This window comes from Bombus affinis, chromosome 2, assembly GCF_024516045.1.
Source record: "Bombus affinis isolate iyBomAffi1 chromosome 2, iyBomAffi1.2, whole genome shotgun sequence".
Classification (NCBI taxonomy): Eukaryota; Metazoa; Arthropoda; class Insecta; order Hymenoptera; family Apidae; genus Bombus; species Bombus affinis.
Window position 1 is genome coordinate 15,233,458 of NC_066345.1, and position 13,581 is coordinate 15,247,038.

General features: G+C 28.6%; 2 protein-coding genes and 1 long non-coding RNA gene across 4 annotated transcripts; 1 reads left to right on the forward strand and 2 right to left on the reverse strand.

The window, feature by feature from the left end:
- Positions 1 to 192: 192 nt before the first annotated feature.
- LOC126925331 (transmembrane protein 43 homolog) lies at positions 193 to 2,352 on the reverse strand. Of its 2 annotated transcripts, none has more exons than XM_050740763.1 (6): positions 2,212 to 2,352; positions 1,742 to 1,927; positions 1,416 to 1,648; positions 1,047 to 1,347; positions 768 to 973; positions 193 to 700 (listed from the first exon to the last, which is right to left on the reverse strand). In XM_050740763.1, exons 1-6 carry the CDS (start codon positions 2,218 to 2,220, stop codon positions 418 to 420), a joined length of 1,218 nt encoding a protein of 405 aa, XP_050596720.1. In that variant the 5' UTR covers positions 2,221 to 2,352; the 3' UTR covers positions 193 to 417. The 2 variants fall into 2 exon arrangements, with proteins under 2 accessions (XP_050596720.1, XP_050596713.1); XM_050740756.1 differs by lacking the exon at positions 2,212 to 2,352 and adding an exon at positions 2,078 to 2,153.
- Positions 2,353 to 2,528: 176 nt separating this feature from the next.
- Positions 2,529 to 7,517, forward strand: LOC126925317 (thiamine transporter 1-like). Its single transcript, XM_050740730.1, has 7 exons — positions 2,529 to 2,664; positions 2,974 to 3,213; positions 3,429 to 3,813; positions 4,105 to 4,503; positions 4,615 to 4,807; positions 4,888 to 5,026; positions 6,172 to 7,517. The coding sequence occupies exons 2-7, from the start codon at positions 3,091 to 3,093 to the stop codon at positions 6,283 to 6,285; spliced, it is 1,353 nt and encodes a 450-aa protein (XP_050596687.1). The 5' UTR covers positions 2,529 to 2,664; positions 2,974 to 3,090; the 3' UTR covers positions 6,286 to 7,517.
- On the reverse strand, positions 6,598 to 13,477 carry LOC126925426 (uncharacterized). The gene is made up of 2 exons (XR_007713930.1): positions 8,745 to 13,477; positions 6,598 to 8,650 (listed from the first exon to the last, which is right to left on the reverse strand). It is a non-coding gene; the product is annotated as an uncharacterized LOC126925426 (long non-coding RNA).
- Positions 13,478 to 13,581: the final 104 nt, after the last annotated feature.

The following is a 13,581-nucleotide window of genomic DNA, read 5'->3' on the forward strand; positions in this document are numbered from 1 at the left end:
CCATTCATTAGGGAATTTTTCAATGCACATGTATTTTACATCTAGGGAATAAAATCAAAACGGATATTTATTTCTTGTAAATTATAATATTCAAACTTTCGCAGAATAATATTGCACATTATAAGATTTTTAATTAAGGGTAAGAAAAGGTTATTACTGAAATAACCTAATTCATAAAATTATACAAAGGTATTTAATGTTTACAAAATAATTTATTGCCTACATTTTAGATATTTGTAACTATTAATGACATTTCTATAATATAACAGTTTACGATATAGTTGATGAAATTTGGTAAGACTAGATATAATAACATTTTTTGCTAGATCACACAAAATAAGCACATTGAAGTATAATGAAAAAGAGGATATATGTTAATATATTTACATACGTAAAATATAATTATTTAATAAAAATTCATAGCCTTCTATAATTATCACGGTTTTGAGATTGAGATGCTGATGTTAATGTTGAATAAATAAATGGTAAAATTGATGCTAATGCTAGGCAAAGACCTATTACTGGTCGATACCAAACCCAAGCAAAACCAATTACTAGTAAACTAATAGACATTGATACAGACATTGTTAAAGATTCAACTGCAATAATTCCACATAAGAAAGTTGAATTCAGAATTATTGTCCTTAATATATTTGCTAAACATGTTGCTGCTAAAAATAGGACTAACCATCCAAGCCCTCTGAAATAATTAGGAATATTATAATAATAAATTTTAAGATTTCGAGGAATATTGAAAATTATGTTACCTAATACTCCACGTACGCCAGTAATTGTGCACATGTTCTAAATGAAACATTTGATCTACTGATATTTTGTGCTTTCGTTGAAGTAAAATTTCTTCTCCATGTGTTGTAATATATGGTACAATAGTTCCTTTTTGTAACATGCCAACTATGGAATATATATCTCCTCCTTTTCCTGCATAGGAAAATTGTATACGTATGTCACCTACCTATAAACAAATAGGTCAATTATTTAGTATATTGTTTTAAGTTCATAATAAATTCAAAGATATAGGTGTATACTTCAGGTTCCCATAAATTAGAGCTATGATAGTATAAACCCGAGTGCATTTTAATATCTCTACTTTCAGGTCTTTCATCACTGGTAACTTCTACAAAATCATTAAAATTCTTTTTCAATTCAGTTCCAAGAGTAAATGCACCAATCTTAACTTCATCTGCAATCTGCACTTGGCTTTTAATAGGCATTTCTTTTGGATTATGATGACCAGTTCTAATATAGAAATGATCTGAATCAACAAGTTTATCTTTCCATTCTGTTGTGTAATAATAATGCTTTTCTTCTTCTGCTACTCCTCCAAAGCTAAATTACATAAATGATAAATTATACAAATTTATTTATAATGAAAAGAAACATGTTTTATAACATACCTTCTTTCTTCTTCTATCTCAACCCATTGGTACATCTGAACTCTGCGTTTCAGTTTCACACTTGATACAATCACGCCATAATCAGGTTCAGTTAATGGTTCTGATATCTTTAATGGACCTGATAAATGTATCAAACGTCCTTCATATTCAGATAATAATTTCATCGTATTTGGGAGCACTGCTACATTATGTAAAGCTTCGTCTAAAGAATGTGCTACTTTCACTGCTCTTCCCTATAATATTATAGATATAGTATACTATAAAGTAAACTACATAATAAATGTAGTCTTAAAATATAAACTTTTCTGTTTAATCAATTCACAAACCTCATTCCAAAATAAAAGGCACATGCCAGTTGCAAACATAATAAGTCCAATAATAGCAGTTAACCATGATTCTCTAAATTGCTCCGAAACTGTTATTGGAATATTTATAGGAGGAGGTTGCCTTCCTCCATTTGTTCGATTTTGATGAATGGGTTCAGTATTTGCCCTTTGGGGTTGCCCATTTTGCTATAAAAGATAATTTTTTATAAATTATGTTATGATGACATGAAGTATATGATACATGAAATACTGCATGAAAATATCATATATGTTATATTAATTAAAAATAAAAGTTAGAACTAAAAGAAAGTAAGCAGTAGTGGTTGTTATGCTTACATTTGTACGATACATTTTAACAGATTACATTGTATGGCTGTAAGAACTTCTGACTTATTTATTGTGACTAAATCATCTAAAATAACATTTTATATATAATTTCAGACGAGTGTTGGTTCAAAGTGCGTACATACAATGTGCATTTGTCATGAATCGGTCTGTTCAAAATTAGACTGGTGAATATTGCTCAATGGATTTTACGCATTGTACAATGTTGCATTTGGATTCGTGTAACTGCATACAAATCGATTTGTTGTAACTGTTCGATGATACCATAAATCACATGCGTGCGTTCGAAGAATTCTAATGACATTTAATTAAAATTTATTTAATTGTATACACATATACGCCACTTGATGCCAGCTTAATTCGATAAAATCTTCCCTTCCTTTAACTTCTTATTGTATGATAAGGATAAGATCGTCGCGCCCTCATCTTGTTCGATCTTACAATTTGGACTAGTGAATGTACAGTTGGTCGAGACTGTCAGTATCGTTTAAGTTGTGAGTTGTATGTTACGGCGTTTTAAATAATAAAGTTATTTGTGACTTTATGAATAAAATCAAAATTAATATCCAACATAGACAGTAAGTTTTTAAATTATTGCTTGTTTGGGTATTATAAGAAAGGATTAAAATTTTATAAAATTTGGTTATAATTATAATATTATTGGCAACAATATTAAAGCAACAATATTGAATGTTAACAAAATTAACATCATAGGAAAATAATTATTAGAAATTGATTGAATGTAGAAGAAAGTTTTAGTGCCAGTGAAATAGAAAGTTCAAAATTATATTTGAAAAGCTATTGTGAAGTTGGAATGATCATGATTTGAGTGATGACATAGAATGATCAAATCAATTTTGTAAATTGGTAATACATGTGTTTTTTAGATACTCTGAATGAAATATGAATGACATGTGACATAAAAATATGTTGAAAGGATATTGCACAATATAATTTAAGAAATCAAATCAGAGCAAAGCAGGAGAGAGAAGTATGCTATTAGTATGAAGTGGATAATAATTTCATGTATTTTATGTGTATTTGGTTGCTTTAAAGAGTTTAGGCCTTCAGAGTCTTTTGTGACTGATTATTTAACAGGACCATGGAAAAATTTTACAGATGTTCAAGTAAATAAATTATATACATAATAACTAATATTAGTAGTAGTTATAATAATAATAAGTAGTAGTTAATAGTAGTAGTTATAGAAATTAATGAATAATTTTGAAAATGTTGCGAATTTTACATGTATTCTTTTTGTTGAATTTTTTCTTTATTTTGAACAGTTGTTACATAATACATTTGTAATACAAAATTTTGTAAGATTGTCATTATTTTTCAGGTAAACCAGAAAATATTTCCTGTTTCCACATATTCCTATTTTGCAACGTTAATTATTGTATTTTTAATAACCGACTTTGTACGATATAAGCCAATTATTATTTTATGTGGTCTTTCTGGAACTATTACATTTCTCTTAATAATACTTGGACAAGATGTTTTAACTATGCAAGTTTTAGAATTCTTTTATGGCTTGTTTTTATCCACAGAAGTAGCATATTACACATATATCTATGCTAAAGTTGACAAAAAACATTATCAGGAAGTAACTAGTCATACAAAAGCAGCAGCTCTAGTTGGTCGTTGTATGGCTGGTATTATTGCACAATTAACAGTATCTTTTGATATATTAAATTATCATCAATTAAATTACCTTACAATTGGAGGTACTTATTTTTGTGCATTTATATAAAATAGAAATGATCATTTTTATATTAATGTGAGATAAAAAATATGTGTGTTATGTTTTTTTTAAATAATAACTTAGATATTAGTATATGGCAAAAGATCTTTTATACTTGTAAGCTTTTAAATTTTTTAATTTAAAAGAGGAATGAATTATAATTAATTTGATTGATTTATAAGAGATTTATTTTATTGTAGGTTATTATATTTCTAATAACACATATTTTATTAAAAAATTCAATTCGTCATATGAAATAATTTTCATCTTTCAGCTGTTACATTTGCAACAATATGGGCATTCTTTATACCTTCAGTTGGCCAGTCTATTTACTTTCATAGAAAAAATAAAAATAATTTCTTAGCTCATAATGGAACAATTGTATCGCAACAAAATGATATAAATCAAGTTTTACACAGTTCTGAACAATCTGAGTGTTCTTTTTCTAATATTTCACTGATACATAAAGTTAAAGAAGCTTATGCTCTATTATGGAAAGATTTTTTACAAGCATATTTGAATAGTCATGTTGTAAAATGGTCAATATGGTGGTCATTTTCAACTTGTGGATATTTGCAAGTTATTAGTTATATACAATTATTGTGGCAAACTGCTGTAGTCCCTGGAGATAAAATTTACAATGGAGCTGTAGATGCTTTATATACAATTATAGGTGAACAAATTATTTTGCACAATGTATAACTTAATTGATAAAGTAACATAGTATAATATATATAAATTAATATTTGTGATAGTAATACAATGTATCTATTTTTATTAATAGGTACAATCACTGTTTTCTGTATTGGGAAGATACCATTTAATTGGTCTTTAATTGGAGACATAGTAGTATCATGTATGTCACTTGTGGAAGGTATTTTATTAGTGGTATCTTCATATAGTTGCAGTATTTGGTTGTTATATGCTATGTACATAGTATTTGGAATCATTTATCATACAATGGTTACTGTTGCAAGGTTCAGTTTCATATGAAATTATTTGTTACAAATAAAATAATAGGCCACATATATTTTAATTTTATGTGTATAATTTACAGTTTTGAAGTTGCAAAATGCATATCAGAAGATAGTCATGGTTTAATATTTGGTATAAATACTTTTCTTGCATTACTATTGCAAAGTGTATTAACAGCTATAGTAGTGAATGGAAATTTAAAATTAAATCTGAGATCTCAGGTAAGATTATTATTTAAATACTATTAGAACTAATAAAACTCATAAAAATGTGTCGAAAAAGTGTTAATAACTATTGGTTAAAGAATTATTTACCCCGATGTTTTACATTGAGAATGAATATATACCTGGTATTGCTTATTTTGTTTGTATAATATAGTATAGCAACGTCTATTTAACTGTCGTAGGCTTATGCCGTAGGCTAGAACTAAAAAATAGAATTGAATGAATAAGCACGATCGTGCGTATTTCACTTACGCTCGATGTTTCTTACATTTAGTTCCTGTCCCGCTTAAGAAACAAGCAAATTCGAAAAATATAGTAGCCTATAATTTCCACTACACCTATCTTTTAGATAATTTTGAAAGTCAGATCCGAGAATGTAATAATTCAACAGGCATTAGTGTACTTATTTTATTAATAATTAGTTATTATATTAACTTAAAATGGTTTTTCACCTATTAGTAATTTTAGATTCTATAACTTAGTAACTAAATTTTATTTATTAATGACATTTGATGTGGTGTGACATGTGTGATACATATTTGGTATTAACAATTTGCGATGGTACTTTTATATTGTAATAACGATTTTAAATTAGTATACGATTATTAATAATGTACGTTTTAATGTACATTCAACGTTGGAAAAAATAACTTTTATAGCTGGAATTATTAGAAAGTAAAAATTTTTCAATAATATATAACTATAGATAGTAAGGATGTTACAATATCAGTTCAATTTATTACAAGTACTAAACAATACTTATATATATATAAAATCTTTAATATTTCAATTACATAATAATATTTTATCATATTAACTGCAGAATTAGTTATTTTACTTTTTATTTTCAAGTTATGCAAAATTTTAACTTATTGAAACTTTCCTAATGTAAATATATTAAAGATACGAGGAATGTGATAAATGATATAAGATATAAAAAATCCATATTTGTGACATCTAACGTTTAATAATTTTTAATTATTTTAAATAAAATATAAAAGCATAAAATGAATAAACAAACTAAAAAAATAACTTGTTCTTATCTCTTTTTATGAGTTCTATTAGTTGATTAGATTTCTATTTGATACTGATAACCGTATTGATATTGATATTGAAATGTTTTACATTGTACTTTTTTCCAGTATTTTGTTTATGGTGGTTATTATATTGCTATATCAATACTTTACATGGTAATCGGCATTTTAAACATTATACGACATTGTAAAAAAGGTGCTGGATTTAAAATATGGGTATAGAATACAGTAACTGAGAATAAGAAATAGTCTCCAAAATGACTAGGTTTTAGTTACTGGTATAGTTTTTAGAAATTGAATTAATGAACGTTCATTTGAAAATGGTGATATTAGGTATATACATAGTAATCAAGGATAGTTCATCAAATACGCTTCTATTTTTGTTACTATTATTTTATTTTTCGGTTCAATAGCTTTAGAAAAGGAACTTGATTGATTTAGCTCACAGAAAATTAAAATTAAAGCTGAACTAATGTAAAATTATTGCTTATTGTTTTCTTGTAGTATTACATTTGTTTTCTCCTGCTTGCTTGCCTCCCCTTTTAACCCCACTAACATCAGCTCTAACCGTTGTCCGCAATTGACTCGCACATCTCTGTCCTCTTCTTCCTTTCTCTATCCAACATCTCTAGCCATTGTGTCCCTTCTTTTGAGCCCTTATTGCTCAAAATCTCCTCAATTTTTACACTTCCTTTTTCAATCCCACTGTACAGCCTTAGAAAGTGTTATATCGGATCGCCCATTCCCCATATCATACATACTCTGTGTTTGTCATCATATCAATTTCCTAATATTATCTCTGTTTCCTTTAAGTTATTATATCTCGCCCTAGATACCGATCAATTTGGCTTCTTTACCAGACTGTCAAATAAATTTATTTCCAATAAATCAAATAAACTTCAATTCCACACATTTGCTTTAATGCTAGATTACCTTTCCTTATCAACCCTTTCAACTGTTCTATATTTTTCTCGCTTTTACCAAAAATATATGCTAAATATTTAAGATATTGTATTATTTGCTCCAATTCTTTTTCTTTCCATTCCCATTTTCTCTTCTTACTTCTACCGCCTCCTTTTCCGGAAAGAAGAACCTTCGATTTATCGACATTTAATGTTAACTTTTTCCTTTTCTAAATATCTTACTAATCTTTTATCTTATTAATATCAATTAAGTTCCTCAATAAAATGCTATTGTGTATTATAGATATAATACGTCTGTGTTGATAAAACATGTAGCATACAGTATTATATTTTTAATAATATGTATTAAGTGTTATGAAATCAGGGTGCTACGAAATCAATTTGTACAACAGGGGACACAAATACCTACGAATTATATAATTTTGCGTAAAATGTAGAAGATATTAGTATTAAGGATTCCTATAAAAACAGTGTTCTGAATGTATAATTGTTATATTTGAGAAATATATAAAAGTTCTATTTTTTAACAAACGATCTTTTTACAAAAAGATTTTAATATTCCTCTTCCAATGTTCAATTATTCCGATGCTGTGATCCATACTAATATTACCTTCATTTTTCTTTCGTGTTAAATAAGAGTAATCTTACTTTATCCAAAACGGGTTCTCTACATTTCTACAAACATAAAATAATGCGTTTTAATGAAGATTCTTTTTATCTAATTTATTTCATTCTCTCTCATAAACGTATTTCTCTTTTTTTTTCACCATTGTTTGAATCATTGCTTACGAATGAAAACGTTTGAAACAAGCATCTGCCTAACTCACGACGAGCACTTGCATTCTTATTGAAATGTTTGAATAATTTCCACCAAACTGTACAGTCTTGTATATTTTGTTTGAACTCCTTACCGATGACATCGTCTATTGTATCACTTCGTATTATGGATACAACGGATTTCATCGACTCGTTTTCAATGATTTTTGAAAACATACAGGGATAATTGCTGCAATCGCTTATATGCGAGTGTAATTTATCTAATAACGAAGTTTCTTTCAAACAGATTTGTAATATCTGCATATAAATATCAATAATTAGTATTTGTAAAAAAAAAAGAGAGAATTTTGAAGATATTGTATATACATATGTCTTTTTATACCTGTACTTGTATTTATAAATATTTCATCCGTTATAACAAGAATCATATATGTATTTTTATATATGTATGATGTATTTCATATTTAATAAAGAATTTATACAATCAGTGATAATGTTACATAAAGTCTTTGTACATCTTATAAAAAGACAATTTTTTAAAATAGAGGGTAATTTGAAATATTAGTTTTTTATTATTGTTATACGAAGAAAAAATATAATATAGCTCTTAGCCGAGTAAGAATTCTTTTTGTTTGAAGTTTTTCTTAAAGTAGTATCCACTAACTTTGCAATGATATTTTAATGGTTTTTTTACTTTAATAAAAACTCTGACTTTTTATCGCTGTATGGAGACTTTTGTCGATGATTTCATATTTTTACCCAGTTTGGTGAAATCAATACGGGATATACTTCGAACAGACTGGTATTTAATTTATCAAAATATATATCCGTGTTGGTGTCTTGTGCCATGACATTTGATATTACAGAGGTACGACCGTCGTTTAGCGCTATTATTAATGACTATATCAGTTACACAATGTTACGATAAATTATTCAGACGGCATTTTAAAGGTTATTTAATACATCGAAGATTGTACTTACTGTGACAGTATAAAAGAATCATGCTTGCTAATATCGTTATTAACATTGTAAAAATATCTTTGAAGTTTGAAAAATTGACGAAGAAAGGCCAATAATTGTAAATATATACAATCCGATGGAATGGATCGCTTTTTGATCATAAAAAATTTTCGCCAAAATCTAGTTGATACAGTTCGATCGTATTTGTGATCCGATTGCACGTGTTTGAGTATTCAAATTGAACGAAATACGTAAGATAGCATCGTTAAGTATTTCATATGTAGAATGATAACAGACGAATCTCTCGTGTCGAAATGAAAATACACATTCGAGAAATTAGAGCTATAAAATGTTGATATAGCGATAAGCACTCCTCAATCGTTAAGATAAATATAATATATTTTGCTTATTAGATGCGTAGTATTACTATTTTATCGTGCACCTAAGAAATTTAATTTAGATTAATTTGATCTAAGATTAGTGTTTGAACTTAGAGGCAAATGTTCGTTATATATAACGACAAAGCCAGATTTATCGTACATATAATATATATGGAATCCGAAGAGCAAAAAGCAATGGTATTAATTGAAAGATGATTTAAAGCGTATGAAACAGAAAAATTATATTTAATTATGCATGTTTGCAAGTATCGAATTAATTCAACTAAAATGTGATATGAATGTCTTTAGTTATTTGTTGACTATGTTGATAGATATCTATCGCTGTCGTGCTTTTATCAATTCTTTTCGTTTTTGTCTTTATTATATTTACATGTATACTTGTCTTTATTATAGCAGAGAAATGGCCAGAGAATAGGCAAATAACGCCTGTGATCTAAGCTTTAAGGTTTATTGTAGTTGTATGATAGGTATCGTCGAAAAATACGAGGTTTTATTATATTAATTTTTGGATTGCATCGAGTACAGTGGATTCACAAGCTTTTGCAGCCTGTTGCGTCAAGCATAAACCTATTTCTTGGAGACGAGATAATTCTGCTCGATCATTCGCTAGAGAATATTCTTCTAAATTGTCAGGAGGTCTTCTCGCCACTGTTAAACGCAATCGATTAAGCTCGGTTTCTTCTTCTGGATTTAAAGTTTCTAGAAAATTGATTTATTACATATAATTTAAGATTTTCTTTTTTAATGCTTCCAATTAGAAAAGAATCAGTTTACTTTCCCTTTTACGTACAATTTTTCTACCGTTGGATATCGTTATGTACGATTAAAATTAAAAACTAATATGACGAAAATATCATTAAAATTGTTATTAAACTTGAAAAGTGCAGCTATAGATTGGATTAGAATCTTTCGAATAAAATTTTTCTAGATTGTTTTGTCAGGTATTTTTACTACTATCTATATTATCATTATTTGCTACTGTCGTCGTTATGATACTGTTATTTTTTATCAATATTTATTCTGATGTTATTTATTTGCCTTTAGTTTCAAGTTCCGTAATCTTATTTGACAAGTTCCTTCGAATGGCTTGCATTTTCTTGGCAGCTCGTCTCCTTTTCTTTACGTCCTCGGCATGATCCTCCAGCTTCTTCTTTCTTAAATTCCTTTCTGTTGTTCCCGAGCCTCGGAAACTCCAATTTCTTTTCGAAAATCTTTTTTCTCTGTTCTTTGCCTTCGATGGGAATAAATATTAAACGAACAAATCAAACGATTTTTAAGAAATTAACGATTAACTCACGTGAACGTTCAATCGCATACGAATTAATCTTTTATCTTGAATTTGTTTGTAGCTCTGCCAGAGTTTCCCACAAATTTCGGCCGCACGAAGCAGTTTTAATCTCAATCCACGATTAGAAAGATTGTGAAATAATGAGACGATTTTTCCAATGTTAAAGTCGTTTTGCCCTCCACCCTGGTTATCAATTATACTTGAACGAAGTTGTATCAACTTTACAGAGATTAATGATTTTTCGTTGTTATTTAAGTTTTTACTAACTTCAGTGAACATTTTTTTCTTAAAGCTATTTTTAGATTTTGTAGGAAGATACGAATAGATCGAACCAACTATAGGAATGATTTGAAATAATTATTTAAAATTTAAAATAATTAAAAAATTATTCACCTTAACGGAGAAATCAATATTTTTTCGTAGCTTAAAATAATGACGGAATCGTTTAATTTAATTAAGCCGATATTTTAGATTCTAGAAGTAAGATCATCACGAGTCAAATTCGAGTTTTGTAAAATGCTTTCACAGTTAGCGTTTGCTTGAAATTGCCAATAATAACAGATTGTATTAAGCAATTGTATTCAGTAATCGTATTAAGTAATTGTATTAAGAAATTTTATGTAATGAATCATAGTGTGTGCAAAATGCCAAGGTAAATGTCACTTCCTTGCTGAAGTATATAGAATTTGCAACATAAATTTAATGTAGTGGAACATTAAATATCCACGGCATTGTGTCAAAATATGAATTTTGTCTCTTGTTTGAATTTACCTCTGGTTAACTTTTGATTTATTCACAGTATGTGCCAACGAAAATTGCTAAACAAGAATCTTAGCTAAGAATAGGAAACTGCCAGTCATCGGTTTTTCGTTTTTACTGATACATTTAATCTTTCATGTTTTATGTATTTACGTTCTTAGCTATTATAACAGACAAGAGTTAAAAGAAAAGTACCTTGGGTTATTAAAAATTACAATGGACAGAAACGAAAAGAATAGCGATATACAATTCTGACAATTATGCATTCTCAGTAATTGGTTTAAAGATGCAAACATGTTCGGAATGCAGATAATATGGAAATGTATATGCAAAGTAAAGTATTCGTTGTAATATTTAACGAATCTCTTTCCAGATTCTAGTCTTAATCGCGTTTATAACGATACGAATTTACATTACAAATTTTCGAAGCCTATTTATAAAGTACGAGTACGAATCTTGAATTACAAGTTTTTACCAACTCGATGAACGTGCAATCCCAGTCTGTTCCGTCGTATTGGCACTGTATCGTTGCTTTCTCAACATCTTCAGAAATCTCAGTGTATTTCACGCAATAAGTAAGTATCCAACTTCGAGGTATGCTAATCACAGGCAAGGTTCTCCAAACTTTGGCTGTGATATCTTCCAACATCTTCAACGAGGTACTATCGCTGAAGGTAGGTACTTCCGTGATCGATGAATCCATATTCGGAAATTCTATCGTTCTATTTTCATGACGCTGAAGCAAGATATCACATTTTAACAAGCTTTTCGATTTTATTACACTTTGATCGTTGCAGTATGTAAAGTAGATCAACTTGTGATTTCTTCGGATGCTTGTTGCTTTTGATGGATTTGGCAAACGTAAATGTACAGATGACGATACATCCGATTGCTATTACGTGTCTTAGCATGGAACGATAAGGTTTTTGTAAAACTATTTTCCTCGAACGTGATTTAGACAGATCATCGTAGTATTAAAATTTTTCTCACGATTAAATTTCATTTGTTAAATTCTCTATATCGTGATTGAAATATCGCTGTTCACATTAAATCATTAAAATATTCGAGAAATTATTTCGATTTTCAAATAGCACATCGAATTATTATTCCGCTATTACACAAGAATCTTTTACATCGGTTTTAATTCGGCTTTTCTAATATCATATCGCTACAATGGGATACGAGTTATTTGTTTTTAAATGGTGTCTAATTGAGCTACGAACATATACACGTGACACGAGCTTCTCGAATTTAGCTAGTTATCGATAATAATTCGGACGGTGTTAAGTTATCTTAATAGCTTTATCGCAACAAAAATCGACATAGGTAAGGCTAGGAAAAAGGGAATCTGCACAGGGAGAAAAACATAGACCACAGAAATTACCATCTTATTGATTCATGATTGCATTAAGATAATCTCTATTGCTGTTTCTGGCGTAATTCATAGGCTATTAATTGGTTAGCAATTTAGAGCCTACAAATCAAGAAAGATGACAGGATTTTAAGAAAATTGAAGGAATCGCTTCCTTTAATTATTTATTTTATGATTGCTTATTCGATTCGGACTAAAATGCTACTTATACATATGTGCTAAATATATATTTTATCGCTTCTGCTTAAATTCTGATATATTAGTTGCCAACCCAATATCTTGTGCTAAATTTACGCCTAAGCTCTATCTTTTCAAGAAGTTTTCAGTTTTACGATCCATTTTCCACAAATGGGCCATTAAGTGATTTTCTTTCAAACCACCGAAGCAATCTTGATCAAATTTCCATTGAGATGCTAAAAAGGCAAAAAAAGTTATATAAAATTACTCAGAATTGATGGTAAAATAAATTATATTTTCAGAACTGAAGATAAAATGCTCTTTCTGAGCTTTTTTTCAAGATTAAGAGTCCGCTTCAAAAAAAAGAAAGTAAATTAGTATTATGTGATTTCGTCTACGCAAGATAAATTGTTTCGCAATCCTCTGTTTGCTTTTGAAGCATTTCGCTGGGACTGTCATTTAAAAAAAGGAAAATCAACTTGTGCACTTGCATACATAATAAATGAGTATATTATAATGATGAAGTACAACAAAATAATCGTCTGTGAATGGAATATTGATGGAATTTCCAATGTCATATGAATTGACGTCTATTTTTGTTCTCCGCCTGTAATCAATATTAATGTAAATGGATGATTGACAATATGATCAGTAATTCCGATGCGGTAGATTACATTGCAATTACAATGATTAAAACATAAATAACTCTATGACTTAGAATTACTTTACCAATATCCTACGAATATTCTATAAATAAATATTGCATAAAATATCATAAATGAATACACGGCACACATTCTATCGTCAAGGTTACAAAAAACCCAATATCTTACTTTCTCAATTTTTTAAGATCGCCCCATG